General features: G+C 46.5%; 1 protein-coding gene across 1 annotated transcript in view; it reads left to right on the top strand.

Annotated features, from left to right (window-relative positions):
* Window positions 1–2,252: 2,252 nt before the first annotated feature.
* Window positions 2,253–19,938, top strand: part of UBE2G1 (ubiquitin conjugating enzyme E2 G1) — a 115,054-nt gene continuing 97,368 nt past the window's right edge. Inside the window, exon 1 of the mRNA XM_062216135.1 lies at window positions 2,253–2,627. Coding sequence (XP_062072119.1) covers window positions 2,582–2,627 — 46 coding nt within the window. The 5' untranslated portion in view covers window positions 2,253–2,581. The remainder of the gene's footprint in view (window positions 2,628–19,938) is intronic.

The following is a 19,938-nucleotide window of genomic DNA, read 5'->3' as shown; positions in this document are numbered from 1 at the left end:
CAGAGAGAGAGGGAGAGAAAGACAGAAAGACAAATCTTCCTGCTGCTGGTTTACTATCCAAATGGCTGCAAAGGCTGGAGCTTGGCCAGGTTGAAGCCAGAAGCCTGGAACTCTATCTGGTTCTTCATGAAGTTGCAAGGGCCCAAAGAGTTGCTTTCCCAGGCGCATTAGCAGGGAGCTGGATTGGAAGTGGAGCAGCTGGAACTTGACCTGGTATTCTTATGTAATGCAGGCCTCAGAGCTGACGCCTTAACCCTCTGTGCCACAATGCTGCTCCTAAAAGTGTATTTAAAAAAAAAAAAGATGTTTGACTCAGAAAGGAGTGCTGCTAGAAACGGATTCTTGGTAAAGCTAAGGACTTTAGGTCACCCCGTGCCCTCTGAGGGCCGACATTGTTCTAGCTGAGAGAGGAAGCCAGCTTGCAGGCAGGCAGCACCTCACAGAGCTCAGAGAAGGGCTCCTATACTCCAAGTCCACAGTGCTTTGATGTAATTTATTTTTTCACTCAATAAATGGCTGTATTTTAACCTTATTTTTTATTCTTTTCTCTCAAATTGGTGAAGTTTAGGCTTCACAAAACCTGGGTTAGCCACTAGGTGTTATCCCCAAAATGGTTTTTACTCAGTGTGTATTTGTTCCTTTTAATCCTTGCTCTGGGGCTTGGAGGGGTGGGGGAAAGGATAGTGAAGAGGATAGCTTTTTACAATAATTTTAATAGTTACAAAAATGTGTTAAAGGGGCCAATGTTGTGGTGTAGCAGGTAAAGCTGCTGCCTGCAATGCCCACATCACATATAGGTACTGGTTCGAGTTCAGGCTCCACTTCCAATTCAGTTCCTGCTAAGGGCCTGGGGAAAGCAGCGGAGTGTGGCCCAAGTGCTTGGGCCCCTGCACCCATGTGGGAGACCTGTAAGATATTCTTGGCTCCTGGCTTTGATCTGGTCCACCCATGGCTGTTGCGGCCATCTGGGGAATGAACCAGCAGATGGAGACCTTTCTCTCTGTCTCTCCCTCTCAACTCTTTTTTTTTTTTTTTTTTTTTTTGACAGGCAGAGTGGACAGTGAGAGAGAGAGACAGAGAGAAAGGTCTTCTTTTTGCCATTGGTTCACCCTCCAATGGCCGCCGCGGCCTGCGCACCACACTGATCCGAAGCCAGGAGCCAGGTGCTTCTCCAGGTCTCCCATGGGGTGCAGGGCCCAAGCACTTGGGCCATCCTCCACTGCACTCCCTGGCCACAGCAGAGAGCTGGCCAGGAAGAGGGGCAACCGGGACAGGATCGGTGCCCCGACCGGGACTAGAACCCGGTGTGCCGGTGCCGCAAGGCGGAGGATTAGCCTAGTGAGCCGCGGCGCCGGCTTCCCTCTCAACTCTTTCAAATAAATAAATAAAATCTTTTTAAAAAAGAAGTGTTAGAATCGGCTTCTCCTGTTGACCTTGGCTGGAGCTCTGAGACTGTGAGGCCTTTAGAGCAGAGGCTCAGACCGCATTCCTACACACAGCTTCTCCCGTAAAGTACATGGTTACTACGAGTTTAATAAACATTTGCAGAAGGAACAGATAAATCCGAGTGTCATAAGGTATTACTCTTCCTTCTCCATGTCTTTATATAGACTGCGAGAATGGAGAAGAGAACAGACTGCAGCGGTAAGGTTAGTTTTCCCAAGCCTTGCATCTCAAACTTTAAGTAACAGATGCTTTTCTGGATGTCAGTTTGAATTTTATCTATCAGCTCCTGCTATTGTCAACTCATTTTACTCGCCGAGAGCATTCACTACGAGATACAGAACACTTTATTCCAAGAATGTTTCTGTGTATCCTTTACTTGAAATTAGGAGCCTATATTAAGTCTATGGCTTAACATGGGGCACACCAGCACCAAGTTCGGCTTTCTAACAATGAGTAATTCGCGGACCATGTGTGCAATGCTAGATGGCTGTTGGGTGCTCGCCAACAACTAGACACCAGCCACTTCTCCCGGGGCCCTTCATTCCCACACCACCTGCTTCACCCCCGAGGCGGCGTCCTGACCCTTGGCGACCTCTTCGTCATGGCGTCCGCGGGGCGTCCACCAGCTGAGCCTTCAGCTGTCAGCGGGCGTGGACCTTCCCAAGATGGCGGCTGCCGGGGGGCCCCGGCGCGCAGTGGGCGGGGCCCCGCCGCCGGGGGCGGAGCAGAGAGGCCGAGGGGTCGGGCCAGCGGGCGGGCCGCTTCGGAAGTAGGCAGGCCCAGCGCGCTTGCGCGGAGCGGCCCTGCGCGCCGTGAGGCAGTGGCCGGGGAAGGCACCGGTGGGGCCCGACGGGCGGGTTGAAGGAGGGAAGCGGGCGAGTGAAGTCCCAGTGCGCGCCGCGGCGGCCCGGGTATCCTCCCCTTCCGGGCGTGAGGCGCTGTGAGAAGAGCCGAGCCCAGCGGACTAGCGTCGGCAACGAGGCGCCGCCACTGCCGCCCCAGCCCGGCCTCCCTCGGCTTCGGCGCTCCGTCCGCGGGGCCCGGGTTCCTCAGCACACCCAGCTCCAGCCGCCCCCAGAGCCTGTCCCCAGCTCTCCGAACGCCCCGGCGGCAGCCTGGGCCCTTGGCGGGGAGGATGACGGAGCTGCAGTCGGCGCTGCTACTGCGAAGACAGCTGGCAGGTGAGCGGGAGGGCGGCGGGCGGCGGGCCTGGCCGCGATCGCGGACAGCCGCTGCCGGCACGTCCGCCCCTCCGGCCGGCGGGGACCAGGCCTGAGAGGGGTGGGGAGTCCGCGGCTCGGGTCCCGGACGGGCCCGGCACTTCCAGCCCCGGGTCTCGGAGGGCACTGGGGGCGGGGACGCGTCCCAGCCCCGGCCCTCGGGCGCCCCGGGGCCCGGAGGGGAGGCTGCCCCCTCCCCCACGGTTCGGTGGGACGTTGCGGGGGAGGGGCTGCGGGCCCCCGGCCGGGCCGAGCCCCCTCGGAGGGGCGGGACCGGGGCTCAGGTGCGGTCGAGGCCTCCGGACCCTCTCGGGGGTGGGGGGGGGAGGCTGGAGCCGCTGGGCCCCGCGCGGTCGCCGGCGCTGGCTCGGGTGTCGGAGCCGCGGCGGGCCGCCCGTGGCGGGAGTGGGCGAGCGGAACTGGCCCCCCGGCCGGATAGGTGAGGCGCGCAAAACTTCTCCCCCGGCAGCGCCGGGTCGGCGGAGTTGTGGCCGACAACAAAAGCGCCGGCCTCCGCGGCCTGGGCGCGGGCGCGCGGGCGCCCGGGACGCTGGCGGGGTGCGGGACGCCGCCTTGCCTGCCTCCGCCTGGCACGGGCTCGGGCTGCGCCGCCGGGCTGGGGGAGGGTAGGAGCGGGCAGAGGGGAGAGCCGCCCGCTGGCCGGCTCGGGGCTTTGTGCTCGCCGCCACCGCGGCCCTGCGCGGGCCTGCAGACCCCCGGGGCTGCGCCCGCGCGCCCTGGCCCGGGGCGGCGGCCGGCCCTGCTGGCCCGCGGGAGCCTGCGTCCCCCTCCCCCATTGTCCCGGCCTCCGGCCGTTTGCGGCTTCCAGGTTGACTTTTTCGGGGGTTGGCTCCTGCTCTGCTAGGACGGTGTGAGCGGAGCATGCGCGCTGGGGACGGACGTGTGCGGAGTGCGAGGGGGGGAGGCGGGTTGGTGGCTTCACAATGCCGCCCCACGTGCTGCCAGATTTAAAGAGAAATGAGCCAGCAGTTAGCCCTGCCGTCGGCCGCGCTGAGCGTGTCCTTCTCCGAGCAGGCCATCTTCCCCTCCCCGCCCCGCGGCCGGCAGCCCCCAGCTCCCGCAGAAGCTGACGGCTGGAGGGAAGAAACTTCGCAGTAGATTTACTAAGAGTTGGAGGCAGTGGTTAAATTACCTTTGCGGCTTCCTAAGGAAAAGGTTGTCAGGGGCTGTTAGAGATTGTATAATTGGGTTTATTATTAGACCATGAGCAAGCAGGTTTGGACAAGTATTAAAGTTCTAGATGTTCAGGGGGAGTGACTTGGAGGTTCTACTGGCACTGCCCACCAAGAAGAATATGTTGGAATAGCAGTGGAAGAATAACAACTTGATGTGCTTTATATTTGCAAGCACAGCTTCTGTGTCCTTTCATTTGTTTTGGAGGAAGGAATTTTTTTTTCTGGCCTTCCTAAGATCTCTTTAATCAGACTAAGTTTTATTAATGTGGTGAGCTAGTAAATAGTATTAAAGTACTAAGTTGGTTTTAAAATAGCACTCAACTCTTACATAATGGAAAAGATACACATTTTAAGTGATATAAAAGGAGTTACGCAGTTACTGAGAAAGTAAATGATGACAAATACGGTGTGAACAGCAGCAATATGTCAAAACTTTCCAGCCGTTTGTGAGCCAACGATAGATTTTGATGTTACTCTATTCCATTTTGCATTTTTAAAACAATAATAATCTCAAATCTCAGGACAACTCTTCTGAGCGCTCTTTATGGTGGTTGATTGTCTGTGAGGGCACACTAAAATATGCTTTGATGTAGAGGGGAGGCCGATTTTGTTTGTAATTTCTTAAGTTGCTTAGCTTCTGATTAACTTTTGTTAACCTTTTTGATCATAAATAGTGAAATTGCTCTTAATTCTTAAGTTTTTGAAGGATTTTAATAAACATGCTCAAAATGTAATCAAGAGTAGGCCAAGGCACTTTGTTAACTAAATGTAGATCAAGCTTATTTGGAAAGACTTGATAATTGTTTACTTAAATAAAGGCCTTGTTTTGTTTTAGTAGTGTATTATTGGAGCTTCATTTGGAAGCAGGAAAGAATGGTAAAATGAAATCTCTTGAAATCAGAGTGAACTTTTGTAAGATATACTAAATGGTTTAAGAATCTTGAAATGTATTGAACCGAGTAGATAACAAACCTGTAAGCCATCTTGTCTGCTAGAATTCCAGAACCTACAGTAGTTTCATTTATTGAGCTCTTAGCTTGACAGTCCGTGAAGATCTTAATCCATTACTTGGAGAGTTTCACCCAGTGTATTTTGACTGTAATGAAGAACCCGATTGCTTCCGGGATTGAGCGGAATGGTTCCTTGGGTTGCAGTGTTTCTCAGCCTTGGCATGCTGACGCTGTGGCTAGTTAGTGCTGTAGGGGCCTGTACCATGCATGTACCCACTAGATGCTAGTTACACATCCCGCAGTCGTGACAACCAGAAACCTCGCTAGTGCTACATGTCACTGAGGAACAAACTCATCCCAGATGGAAAACCACTGGGTTGAGGTTTTTCAGTAAAGAAAAAAATGGCTGTTGTGAAGAAAGTAAGAACACCTAACAGATTCATGAAATTAGATAGGTTGTGTATGTCAGTGTGGATATTATTAGACTCTGACTTACCCCTTTGCGAATTCAGAATTGGTGGTTAAACCTTCGCAATGTGTTTTGTTAAATACTAAGAAATCCCCAGCATAGGAGATAATTTTTGAAAATTTCATTTTTTGAAAAAGTATTATATAAGTAATGGTTAGAAATGCAGAGGGAAAAAAAGTAGTGTTTCTATCTCTGACCCCAAGATTTATCATGGACACCATCATTATTGACAATTGTGAATCATTTTATTTTTTTATTTTTGACAGGCAGAGTGGACAGTGAGAGAGAGACAGAGAGAAAGGTCTTCCTTTTGCCATTGGTTCACCCTCCAATGGCCGCCGCACCGCGCTGATCCGATGGCAGGAGCCAGGTGCTTCTCCTGGTTTCCCATGGGGTGCAGGGCCCGAGCACTTGGGCCATCCTCCACTGCACTCCCTGGCCGCAGCAGAGAGCTGGCCTGGAAGAGGGGCAACCGGGACAGAATCTGGTGCCCTGACCGGGACTAGAACCTGGTGTGCTGGCGCCACAAGGCGGAGGATTAGCCTGTTGAGCCACTGCGCTGGCCAATTGTGAATCTTTTTAGAAAGGTTTTTTTTTCCTTTTTTTTTTAAATTTATTTGAGAGTCCGAGGGGCAGAGAGAGAGAGAGAGAGATCAATCTTCCATTTGCTGGCTCACTACCCAAATGATTGCAGTGGCCAGGTCTGGGCCTGGCTGAAGCCAGGGCTTCATCTGGGGCTCCTAAGTGGGTGCCAGGGTCCAGGCCCTTGGGCCATCCTGCTGCCTTCCTAAGCAGAAGCAGGGACCTGGGTCAGAAGTGGAGCAGCTGGGACTCAAAGCTGGCGCCCATACGGGATGCTGGTGCTGTAGGCAGTGCTTTACCTGCAGTGCCACAGTGCTGCCTCCAGAGAGGGTCTTGTGTATGTGTATTTACATGGGCTGATATGCACTAGGCACTCACTGTACAGGACATTTTACCTGTATTATCTCAGCCCTTCCCCTAAGGAACTAGAGGCTTAGAAAGTTAAAACTTGGCTAAGGTCAAGGTGCTGCTGGTGGTGCCACTAGAATCAGGACCTTCTTTTAGAGACTTTTTAAAAAATTGGATATATTGTTCCTCAGGGAACAGTAATTTATACAGTCATGAAGTAGGGCATTAAATGTTTCAGTATACAAGTCAATTTGTCTAGTAACTACCAAAATTGACTTTTCCATCTTAATAAAATTTATTGTATGAAATAACTCTCATTGAGGTTTTTTTTTTGTTCCTTCAAGATTTATGTATTTATTTGAAAGGTGGAGTAACACAGAGGGTGTGACAGGAGTCTTTTGTCTACAGGTTCACTCCCCCAAATGGCTGCCAACAGCTAGGGCTGGGCCAGGCATAGCAGGGAGCCTGGAACTCCATCCTGGTCTCCTCCCACATGGGTGGCGAAGCCCTAAGGCCCTCTTCCTGCTTCCTTCCTAGGCATTAGCAGGATGCTGAATCAGAAGCGAAACAGCAGGGACTCTGACACTAGATGCTGGGTTTGCAAGCAGCATCTTAAACCACTGTGCCACAATGCCACTGCTCCCCCTCCCCCCATAAGGTTCTTAAGGTAACTGTAAAAAGTATTTTAGCCGTGGTCAACCCAAGGCCTACATTCTACAGAATTGAGGAAAATACCTTTGCGTTTACTACCTTGGACTGAAGGTAGCACTAAGGTTTTTTTGTTTGTTTGTTTGTTTGTTTGACAGGCAGAGATAGAGAGAGAGAGAAAATTCTTTCTTCCATTGGTTCACTCTCCAAATGGCCGCAATGGCGGGAGCTGCCCTGATCCAAAGCCAAGAGCCAGGAGCTTCTTCTGAGTCTCCCACGCGGGTGCAGGGGCCCAAGGACTTGGGCCATCTGCTGCTGCTTTCCCAGGGCATAGCGGAGAGCTGGACTGGAAGAGGAGCAGCCGGGAGTAGAACCGGTGCCCATATGAGATGCCAGCGCCACAGGAAGAGGATTAACCTACTGTGCCATGGCGCTGGCCCCTGCACTAATTTTTTTGTGTGTTGACAATTTTAGTGTAATTGGGCTAATTTTGTACCCTAAATCTGCTAAATTTTTTTTAAAGGTTTATTTATTTTTCTGCAAGAGTTACACACAGATATTTTCCATCTGCTGGTTTAATCCCCAAATGGCTGCAATGGCCAGGACCAGGTCTGGGTCATACCCAAGCTAGGAGCTTCTTCCAGGTCTCCCACGTGGGTGGGTGGCAGGGGCCCAAACACTTGGGTCAGCTTCTTCTGCTTTCCCAGGTGGAAGCAAGGAGCTGTATCAGAAATGGAGCAGCTGGAACTCAAACTGGTGCCCATATGGGATGCCAATGTGTCAGCCTGTGGCTTTATCTGCAGAGCCACAGTACTGACTCCAGGAATCCAACCTTTAAAGTAGCCCTTGATTGCGAAGCTGGTGTTTCTGAGCTCTAAGGTGCCCTCAGCTATTCTTTTCTCCATGGAGGGCCATCTGCAGGCACCCCACTTCCTAGTTTTGTGTTTTCATTAGTAGCCCTGGTGTTCCTAGGCTGTTCAAAGAAATTGGGAAGACTTAACACTTCTTGCTGGCCTTTTTGGAATATAATGGCACTCTTAGCAGTCTTAATTGGAAACAGTCCCATTAACAATCTTTTTTTTTTTTTTTTTTTTTTTTTTGACAGGCAGAGTGGATAGTGAGAAAGAGAGAGACAGAGAGAAAGGTCTTCCTTTTTGCCATTGGTTCACCCTCCAATGGCTGCTGCGGCCGGCGCATCGTGCTGATCCGAAGCCAGGAGCCAGGTGCTTCTCCTGGTCTCCCATGCGGGTGCAGGGCCCAAGGACTTGGGCCATCTTCCACTGCCTTCCCGGGCCACAGCAGAGAGCTGGCCTGGAAGAGGGGCAACTAGGACAGAATCCGGCGCTTCGACTGGGACTAGAACCTGGTGTGCCAGCGCCGCAAGGTGGAGGATTAGCCTGTTGATCCATGGCGCTGGCCAATTTTTAATTCTTGCTTGATAAACTTATTTAAAAGCAAGCTTGCTTAACAAGATTAAAGCAAAAAAAAAAAAAAAAACAAACAAACTTCTAGGTAAAAAAATTAAGGTTCCTTGTTCTTATACTTTTAATATATATGTAATCAAGAAAGGTAAACAAAAAAAGCAAAAACAAATTTTAACATAACAGCAGAGGAAGAGCCCTAGCAGTTTTCCTAAGTTATTAAACATAGTTTGAATAAAGGAAAATATCACAAAAAAAGTGACTTTTCACCAGTTTTCTTGAATAGAATGTCATAAACAGAGATATGCACTCTACAGCAACAGTAACAAAATGTTGTATTTTTCCCAGGAGTCTTCTGGGAAAGAAGCTATCAATGAAACAGCACCAATAAAAATTTCTAATTTACTCAAATAAAACTGATGCTACGGGGCCGACGCTGTGGCTCACTTGGTTAATCCCCTCCTGCGGTACCGGCATCCCATATGGGTGCCGGGTTCTAGTCCCGGCTGTTCCTCTTCCAGTCCAGCTCTCTGCCCGGGAGGGCAGTTGAGGATGGCCCAAGTGCTTGAACCCCTGCATCCGCATGGGAAACCAGGAAGAAGCTCCTGGCTCCTGGCTTTGGATCGGGGCCGACGGCCATTTGGGGGGTGAACCAATGGAAGGAAGACCTTTCTCTCTGTCTCTCTCACTGTCTATAACTGTCAAATTAAAAAAAAAAACAAAAAAAACAAAAAACTGATACTACTTGCACTAGAGAAAAAAGTTTAAAAGGCTATATTTTAACATTTAAGTATCTTATTTCAAGGTGGGTATTTCGTGTACTGATATTCCATTACTATAGCTGGGTTTGAGTCCCACCTCTGTTCCCCATTCCAGCTTCCTGCTAATGCTATCCTGGGAGGCAGCAGGTAATGAATGGCTCAAGTACTCGGATACCTGCCACTCACTTGCAAGACCCAGACTGAGTTCCTGGTTCCCCAGCATTTGGGGAATAAACTAGTAAATAGCAGCTCATGCTCACTCTTCTCTGATGCTTAAATAATATAACATTTTTTAATTTAAAAAATGTTAATGTATTTACCCTTTATCATTATTTATCCATTCCAATAATTAGTGTTCACTACCAAAATTTGGAAAATGTTTGCTTTTTCTTCTTTGTGCTTTCCTATACCTGAAAAACCATTAACCATAAATCACTATACTATGTTTACTTTGCCAGATTATTTCCATAAGCACAGTTTCTTGAAAATATATTGCCTACAAATCAATGAAAGAAATTATTAGATCATCTGAAATCTAAAAAATGATTTAGTAATTAAGAAATCTCACAGCCAGCACTGTGGTGGTATAGCAGGTAAAGCTGCCACCTGTAGTGCCAGCATCCTATATGGGCACCAGTTCAAGATCCACTGCTCCACTTTCGATCCAGCTCTCTGCTATGGCCTAGGAAAGCAGCAGAAGATGGCCCAAGTCCTTGGGCCGCTGCACCCATGTGGGAGGCCAGGAAGAAGCTCCTGGCTTCAGATGGGCAGAGCTCTAGCCATTTGGGGAGAGAACCAGCAGATGAAAGACCTTTCTCTTTGTATAAATCTTTAAAAATAAACAAATAAAATAATGAGTATGTTTTAAAAAAGTCAGTCTTGATCCTAAATTGAACTGAGTCCAAAAGAATGACTATTTTACTTGCTAGCGGGGCATACCCATACTAGTTTACCATAAATTAGCACACCCCCCAAAAAAAACTTGCACTAAATTACCCAAGGCTAAATAATACAATGATTAAAACTCACCTTGACTCAATTTTCACCCAAGGAATCAAAAGGCAACAAGTCAGCAGTACTCACTGAATTATCAGAATCTTCCACACTAGCTATCACTCTATTAATACCCAGGGCATTTAATTTCACCATATACATAGAAGTACCACAAAATAGAATGTATTATATAATAAGAAACTATATAATAAAACTATATACTTTGGTACTGCTTTCCAGTAAACAGAGATTATTCTAATATGCTGACACAATAAGTTATAGATATATATTCAGCAGTATTTTACTTAATTTTTTAAATATTTATTTTCAATTTTATCTGAAGGCAGAGAGACACAAAAGAAGACAAAACGTCCATCTACTGGTTCACACGCCAGAAGTCCATAATAGTCAGGGCAGGGCCAGGCTGAAACCAGAACTTAATTCAGGTCTCTCAGGTGGATGGCAGGAACCCAGGGAGCACATTAGCAGGAGACCACACTGAAAGCAGAGAAGCTGGGTCTTGAATCCAGGCACTCCAACATGGAATGCAGGAGTCCAGGTGGCACTGAAATGCTGAGTCAAACACCTGCTCCAGCAGTATTTCAGATTTAAAAAGTAAGGTCACCAGGGAGACACAGTGGCATCCCATACTGGAACGACCAAGTTTGAGTCTCGGCTCCACTATCCATTCCAGCTTCCTACTGAAGCACATCCTAGATAACGACTCAAGTACTTGGGGCCCTGCCATCCAGGGAAAGAATTCAGGGCTCCCAGCTTCTGAATGGCCCAGGCCTGGCAGTTACAGGCACTTGAGGAGTGAACTAGTGGATGGAAGATTGATCACTCTGGATCTTTCCAGGTTCACATAAAATGGGGGGGGGGGGGGGGGGACTGAAGCCATCCATTATAAAAGACTAATGCAGGCCGGCGCCATGGCTTAACAGGCTAATCCTCTGCCTTGTGGCGCTGGCACACCGGGTTCTAGTCCTGGTCGGGGCGCCGGATTCTATCCCGGTTGCCCCTCTTCCAGGCCAGCTCTCTGCTATGGCCTGGGAAGGCAGTGGAGGATGGCCCAAGTCCTTGGGCCCTGCACCCGCATGGGAGACCAGGAGAAGCACCTGGCTCCTGGCTTCGGATCAGCGAGATGCGCCGGCCGCAGCGGCCATTGGAGGGTGAACCAATGGCAAAAAGGAAGACCTTTCTCTCTGTCTCTCTTTCACTATCTACTCTGCCTGTCCAAAAAAAAAAAAAAAAATAGACTAATGCAGAGGCCAGTGCTGTGGCTCACTTGGCTAATCCTCCTCCGCCTGCGGTGCTGGCACCCAGGGTTCAAGTCCCGGTTGCTCCTCTTCCAGTCCAGCTCTCTGCTGTGGCCTGGGAGTGCAGTGGAGGATGGCCCAAGTGCTTGGGCCCTGCACCCGCATGGGAGACCAGGAGAAGCACCTGGCTCCTGCCATCGGAACAGCGCGGTGCGCCGGCCGCAGCGCGCTACCGCGGCGGCCATTGGAGGGTGAACCAACGGCAAAAGGAAGACCTTTCTCTCTGTCTCTCTCTCACTGTCCACTCTGCCTGTCAAAAAAAAAAAAAAAAAATACTAACTCAAAGGGCTGGCACTATGGAGTGGTAAGCAAAGCTGCCACCTGCAGTGCCAGCACCCCATATGAGTCCTGGCTGCTCCACTTCTGATCCAGCTCTTCACTATGGCTTGGGAAAGCAGTAGAACTGCTTGGGCCCCTGCACCCACGTGGAATCCTTAGAAGAAGCTCCTGGCTCCTGGCTTTGGATCAATCCAGCTCTGGCCATGCTGCCATTTGGGGAGTGAACCAGCAGATGCAAGGCTGCCCAACCCCCGCCTCTCTCTTTGCCTCTCTGTAATTCTGCCTTTCAAATAAATAAATCTTAAAAAAAAATACTAACTCGACAACAAATTATTACTTAAGTCATTTAGTCCTTAATGTAAAAAAAAAATACTGATTAACTTAACAAGGCTATTTAAAATTCTTTAACATATCACTTTAATTATTTGATGTTGCAGCTCAATACACAATAACTAAGATACAGAATCAACCCAAATGTCCGTCAGTTGAAGACTGGATAAAGAAATTATGGGATATGTACACCATGTAATACTACACAGCAGTTAAAAAAAATGGAATCCTGTCATTTGCAACAAAATAGAAGAAACTGGTAAACATTATACTTAGTGAAATAAGCCAGTCCCAAAATGACAACATACCATATGTTCTCCCTGATCTGTGGTAACTAACAGAGCACCTAAAAGGTAATCTACAGAAGTGAAACTGACATGCGCTCAGACTTTGAATAGCCCTTGTCTGTTCAGAAACTGCTTTTCTTTTCATACTATTTGTTGGATTCTTTACTTAGCATAATCTTATGTGCATAAAGTTAATTGAAAAATTTTTTTAAAAAGTGAATTTAAAATAAGACCAGGATAAGCACCTGGCTCCTGCCTTCGGATCAGCGCAGTGACGCCGGCCGCAGTGGCCATTGGAGTGTGAACCAACAACAAAGGAAGACCTTTCTCTTTGTCTCTCTCTCTCACTGTCCACTCTGCCTGTCCAAAAAAAAAAAAAAAAGGACAGTTTTGAATTGCTTTAGCGTGGGCATACACTGTACTTGCATTGTTGTTATGTGAGATGTACTTATTAAGGTTTCTATTTTAAGACAAAATAGTGTTAGATGAGGACTTTTTAGACTTGATGTCAAAATCATGATTCATGAAAGGAAATATTGATAAATTAGATTTCGTCAAAATGAAAAACTTTTGCTGTGACAGACCATGTTAGGAGGATGAGAAGATATGCCACAAGCTGGAACAGCATATTTGCAAGTCACATATTTGGCAAAGGATTGTATCTACACTATATAAAACTTTCAACAGTTAAAAAAAAAAAAGCCAATTTATTTAGAAAATGGGCAAAAGACACAACCAGATATTTGACTGAAGAGGACACACAGATGGCAAATAAGCAAATGAAAAGATGTTCAACATGTTGGACATTGGGGGAAATGCAAATTGAAACCACATAAGGTGTCACCACATGACCTATCAGAATAGTTAATTTTTTTTTTAAAGGAAGTGATAACAGCAATTGCTGATGAGGAAGTGGGGAATGTTGATCTCATACATGTAAAATGTCCCAGCCACTGTAGAAAGCAGTCTGGAGGTCACACATTTTGGCATTCATTTCAGGGAAATAAAAGCTTATGTGGACATTCCTAGTAGATTTCTTAGTAATAGGTGAAAACTAGAAATAACCCAAATGTCCTTCAGTGGCTGAGTAAACAAACTGGTCCATCCATACTGGGGGAGTGTACTGCTCAGCAGTGAACACACAAGCTATTGATACACAAAAGAGCTTGGAACTATACTAACTCCTGAAAAAAGCCAATCTCAAAAGCTTACATACTGTATACTTTTATTTATATAGAATTTTTTTTTTTTTTTTGGGTGGGGGGAGGCTGTGCATTGGTACGGTGGTTAACAGGCTGCTTGGGACACCTCTGTCCTATATCAGAGTGCCTGGGCTGAAGTCCTGTCTGTACTCTCAACCCCAGTTTCCTGCTAATGTATGAATGTACGTTTGAGTGAATATGTATTTTATTTATTCATCTGTGCTTGGATTTGGCTTGCTCTTGACTTTAGTAAATAGTCCTGCTGTCAAAATGGTGTGCAGGCCGGCACCGTGGCTCACTAGGCAAATCCTCCGCCTTGCGGCGCCGGCACACCAGGTTCTAGTCCCGGTCGGGGCTCCAATTCTGTCCCGGTTGCCCCTCTTCCAGGCCAGCTCTCTGCTGTGGCCAGGGAGTGCAGTGGAGGATGGCCCAAGTTCTTGGGCCCTGCACCCCATGGGAGACCAGGAGAAGTACCTGGCTCCTGCCATCGGATCAGCGCGGTCCGCCAGCCGCCGCGGCCATTGGAGAGTGAACCAACGGCAAAAGGAAGACCTTTCTGTCTGTCTCTCTCTCTCACTGTCCACTCTGCCTGTCAAAAAAAAAAAAAAAAAAAAAAAAAAGGTGTGCAAATATCTCTTTGAAACTCTGCTCTCAGATTGTTTTGGACACCCAAAAGTGAGCTGGGCTGTCGCCTGTGACACTGGCATCCTGTGTGGGTGCCAGTTCTCTGTTGCTCCATTTCCAATCCAGCTCTCTTGGTGTACTGGGAAAGCAGCTGAGGATAGCCCAAGTGCTCAGTTGAGCCCCTGCACCCATGTGGGAGCTCCTGGCTTTGGCCTGGCTCAGCCCTGGCTGTTGTGGCCATTTGAGGATGGGCTACTGGAAAGGAGCTTTCTGTTTCTCCCTCTCTCTGTAACTGTGCCTTTCAAGTAAATAAACTACATCTTTTTTTTTTTTTAAAGTGACAGAACAGTTTTGTATCTTGAGAGCAGTTATACAAATCTGTAAGCATGAGAAAATTGCCTAGAGCTATGTGCGCGCACACACGAGTGTTGAAATTTGATTAAAGTGTATAGATTGTACCAGTGTCAGTTTCTTGGGTTTGATGTTGTGCTAGAGTTATGCAAGATATTAACATTATGGAGAAACTGGATAAGGATATAGGAAGAGGGTTGACATTGTGGTGTAGTGATTAAGCCACCTTTTTAGAACACCCCTGTCCCATATACAGTGCCTGGGATCAAGTCGCACCTTAGCTTCTAATCCAGATTCCTGGATGTGCACCCTGGGAGGCAGCAGATGATAGCTAAAGTAGTTGGAGTTAGTTCCACCCACATGGAACTCCTGAATGGAGTTTCTGGTTCCTGTCTTCTGCCTGGACCAGCTCAGGCTTTGTGGGCATTTGGTGAGTGAACCAGCTGATGGGAGATAACTCCTCCTCCTCACTATGCCGTTGAGATAAATAAAAGTAAACAAACTTTAAAAAAGGTGTAGGAGACTTTTCTGTATACTATTTTTCCATTGTTTGATTTTCTATTTAAAAATAAAAAGTTAAAAAAACCCACAAACCTTCCTGTAACCTAAGCACTTTACCTGTCTATTTCAACTGGAGAGTTTACTATTCATAGTTACAAGTAGCAGCATAGTTGCCACATTAATATTTTCAAAGAAAAGGAAGTTGAAACAAATCTGTAGTTTGAGATAAACATTCCATCTTAATTTTAAATAACAGTACTCATTTAAACTTAACTGTGTTGTCACTTGGGAAATAGGATTAGCGTCGGCATAAATTTTAGTTGAGCCTTTATACGCAGCTGTATAGAGATGATGGTGGAGAGCAAAGGTATTTGATCTGGTCTATCATTTTTGAAGTGCTGCATTTAGTAGTAGTAAGTAAACAAAGTTATAATGCAGTGTAAGTCTGTGTACATCTAGTCAGGGAACAGAAAGTAGCATTGAGGAAGGAGTGATTAATTATGGGGGAGTAGAGGGAGGTCAGAAGTCTTAAGAGAAAGACTGTCTTTGGATACATACAGCAGAATCAGGACCCCTGGACCCAAATGGGAGACCTGGAAGAAGCTTCTGGCTTCTGGCTCCTGGCTTCGGATAAGCCCTCCTCTGGCGGTTGTGGTCATTTGGGGAGTGAACCAGTGGAATGGAAGACCACTCTCTGGCTCTACCTCTTTCTGTAACTCTTTGAAATAAATAAAATAAAATTATGAAAGGGCTAACCTGGCTCATGTCATGGAGATATATTACTGTATTTAAAGGAAAGAGCAGGGCAGAAAGGAAACTTGTATCACTGAGTGTGTATCACATACTCTTTGTGATCCTAGGACTTTTCTTATGTGGTCACATTTAGCTCTCACAGCAAATCTTTCAAGTAGACATTACTCCCTTTCTGAGATACGGACGTTGAGGTTTAGAGAGATTGGTGCTTTCCCTAAGGTAGCCTGTTAAATGCTGACAGAGCTGCTTGCAGGAACAGGTCTGTTTGCTGATGACACTTGAGCTCTTTCCTTATCAGTGTGGTTTCTTTAACATTTTGGGTGTTTTTAGAATTCTTTGAGAATCTACTAAGAATTAGAGATGTCCTGAGAGAAGTACACCAACATAATTTTGGGTATAATTTCAGAAGGTTCTCTGATATCGGGTGAAGCTCATTTATGCACATTTGATGTTGTCTGATAATCATTCTTTCAGCAAATTTGATGCCTGTTTGGGTGCTATAGCAATGCCAAATGGAAAAGATAGCAGTCTGGGAACTTGAGTTTGTAGAGAGTATGAGTCCTTTAAGAGCTGCTTTACAGTGTTAGAAGTTACAGAAAGCTCACTCTGCCTGTCTGGTTTGTGGGGGAGGAGCTGGTAGTGTTTGTGACCTTAAAAAGATCTGTAAAATTTGACCACAAATAGGAAAAAATTTAAGAGTGAGGGAAAAAGCAGCAGCAAGATAGAAGTTTTGTGTTGAAAACAGTTCAGTGTGGTTGGATTATATGATAAACTGTGAACTGGTGGGGAAATAATATTTGGAAAGGTTGGTATTTGTGGAAGACCTTAGAAATTCTGGGGTAGGGCATTATGGTCCAGCAGGTTAAAGTCCCTGCTTGCCACACATCCCATATCAGACGGCGGATTTGAGTCCTGGCTGCTCTGCCTGCCATCCAGCTCCCTGTTGACGCACCTAGGAGGCAGACTGGGAGGCAGTGGATGATGACCCAAGTGCTTGGCTCCTGCCACCCACATGGGAGACTGGATTGAGTTCTGGACTCTGGCTTTGGCCTGATCCAGCTCTGATTGTTGCAGGCATTTGGGAATGAACCAGTAGATGGGAGATCCCTCTCTGACTCTGTCTATGCCTTTCAAATAAATAACATTTTTTTTTTTTTTAAATTAAGGGGCTAGCATTGTGGGGTAGTGGGTTAAGCTGCCGCCTTTGATACATGCATCCTATATGGGTGCCAGTCTGTGTCTCAGCTGCTCTACTTGCTATCCAGCTCCCTGCTGATGGTCTCGGAAAAGCAGTGGAACATGGCCCTAGTGTTTGAGTTCCTGCCACCCATGTGGGAGACCTGGAAGAAACTCCAAGCTCCTGGATTCTGCCTGGCCCAACCCTGACTGTTGTGGCCAGTTGGGAAGTGAAGCAGTGGATGGAAGATCTCTCTGTCTCTCCCTTTCTCTCACTCTTTCAAATAAAGTCTTTAAAAATATTAAAACATTCTGCGGTATAAAATTATATTTAAGGAGGGGGAGAAGTGATATGATCAAAGAGTTCAAATTATCTGTGGTAAAGCCAGATTTTAGAAATTTCCATTCCATTATGGAATGGTGTTTGAGGAAGAACAATAAATGAATAGGAAAAATTAGATGAAAGATAAATTTGAGCCCAAACTTCACAATATTAAGTTCATTATGGCAGGTGTTTGTTTCAGAGGTTAAGATGCTGCTTGGAATGCTTGCCTCCTATGTCTCAGTGCCTGGGATCAGGTCCCTGGATGGAGAGCCTGCCCCCTGGCTTCAGCCCAGCAAAGGCTTGGCTGTTGTAGGCATTTGGGGAATGAAGCAGTGGTTGGGAGATTCTCTCTGTCTGCCTTTTAAATAAAATAATAATAAAAAATATTGCTGAGAATTTCTAAGTGCCTACTATGTTGTAGACTTACAACAGTGTGGTTGATATGACCAGGTTATATTTTTTAGTAATTCCAAAACAGATACTTCACAGTCATTAAGACATTCTTCCTGTTTTTACACTACTCCCTCCTCTCCCCCATTTACTTGTTTAAAATGTAACTGTGACTAGTAGCAATTGTTGGAACACACCGGCAGTGTTTCAGCAAGGTCCTCTTCTGGCAGAGCATTTCTTTAATGGGTAACTCAGATGGGACTTTGGTTTTTCTGTTATTTTTCAAATTTGAAAAGCTGGGAGACAAAGATCCCCCAGTGTGTGTGTGCTGGTTCACTTTCTAAATGTCCACAAGAGCTCTGACTGGGCCAGGCTGAAGCTGTGAGCCAGGAACTTGGTCACCCACCCATGTGGATGGTAGAGACCCATTTACTAGAGCTGTCACCTCTACCTCCCAGGGTCTGCACCAGCAGCCAAGAATTAAAGTCAGAAGTTCCCGTGTGGGACATAGGCAGCTTTTTTTTTTTTTTTTAAAGATTTACTTATTTGAAAGATCTTCATTTAAGTCTCCCCCATGAATAGTAGGAAACCAAATACTTGGACCAGATCAGATCTGGGTCTCTTACCTGACTTCTTAACCACTAGACTAAATACCCACCGCAGCAATAATTCTAATTACAGATGTGTGCATTGTAGAAAATCTGGAGAAGCTGAAACATATATATTACATACACACCAGCCAGCAATTTGCAGCCTGTTGACATTTGATTGTTTGTCTTTCCATTGCATTTTGCTGTTTTTGTAAACTGAAATCCTGAAAAGAACCTTTATTGTTAAAGATTTTAGTGAAAATCATACTCTTTGAAGTTGAATGTATTAAAATTCATTCCATAATTAATTAAAAAAAGTTTATTTGAAAGGCAGAGTTAACAGAAAGGCAGAGGAAGAGAGAGAGGGAGGGAGGAAGGAAGGGAGGGGTCTTCCATCCACTATTTCAATCCCCAAATGACTGCAACAACCAGAGCTGGGCAGCTCCAAAGCCAGGAGCCTGGAGCTTCTTCCTGGTCTCCCATGTGGGTGCAGGGATCCAAGCACTTAAGTCATCTGCTGCTTTCCTGGGCCATAGTAGAGAGTTGGATCAGAAGTGGAGCAACTAGGACTCCAACTGGTGCCCATATGGGATGCCAGCACTGCAGTTGGGGGTTTTTACCCACAGCGCTGGCCCCCTCCATACTTAATTTTTTAAAAGAAATTCAAGGCAGGGCTAGTGTGGAGTAACTGGTTAAGCTGCTACCTGCAACATCAGCATGTGGGTGCCAGTTTGAGTCCTAGCTGCTCCAGTTGCAATCCAGCTCCCTGCTAATGTGCCTGGAAAAGCATCAGAGGTTTCAGGCTCCTGGCTTTAGCCTGGCCCAGCCCTGGACGTTGTTGCCAGTGGATGGGAGCTCTCTCCCTCGCTCTCTAACTCTGCTTTTCAAATAAATAAATAAATCCTAAAAATAAATAAATTAAAGAAATTCAAGGCAAGATCAAGGTCCCCCTCACCCCCAAAATTTATTTAGTAGGTAAATGGCAAAACTATACTTTAAATCCAGGTCACTTTATTTCCAAGACTACTGCTTTTTATACCATTGCCCACTGTTAACCTCTGATGTGTGTAACTTTTGGAAGGGAAACTGGTTAATGGCTGTATCTGGTATTTGAAGTGTGTCTAATTCCTGTCCTCTGTGCTTAAGGATTCTAAGACTCATTTCAAGGCTTATGTGGAGAAGTGTTACTCTGAGGCCTTTCTTAAACACTCTTAACCCAGCTAAGCAGAGAGTAATTTTTATCCCTTTCTTTGTATTTAGCAGTATATTGGGTAGCTTATATTGTTCTCATTAAAGGTCTAGGACTTTAGGTTGTGCTAATTTCTTTGTTTCAAACTGCTGTGAACATCTGGGATGTGATGTTTCCCCGAGGGAAGTGCTATATTTTCAGTGTCTTCCTTCATTGTTTCTTCATTGTCCCTTATGATTATACCTTTGCTTCTGTTTCTGCCTTTAATATTTGCCCCAAGAAACAGAACAAACTGTTGTTAACCAGTTTAGCTTATATTTAACTCTGATAGATGCAGCAGTGGTACTGATGAAGGTGTTGTACTCCTACCCTCGTCAGAGTGTCAGCCATGTGCTCTAGCTGTTGGGGGAGCAGTATCACTGATAGGCCTTTTGAAAAGCAAACTTCTGTGTAGGATGTTTGGCATAGCCATGAAGCCACTGCATGGGATTCCTGCATCGTATATCAGAGTGCCCGAGTTTGAGTCCCGGCCCCAAATCTGAAACTTTGAGCATTGTGATGGTGTTTTACCCTCAAATTTCCTCTTGT

This window comes from Lepus europaeus, chromosome 18 (assembly GCF_033115175.1).
Source record: "Lepus europaeus isolate LE1 chromosome 18, mLepTim1.pri, whole genome shotgun sequence".
Lineage (NCBI taxonomy): Eukaryota > Metazoa > Chordata > Mammalia > Lagomorpha > Leporidae > Lepus > Lepus europaeus.
Note: the sequence above shows the minus strand (reverse complement) of the source record. Positions and strands in the feature narration are given on the sequence as shown.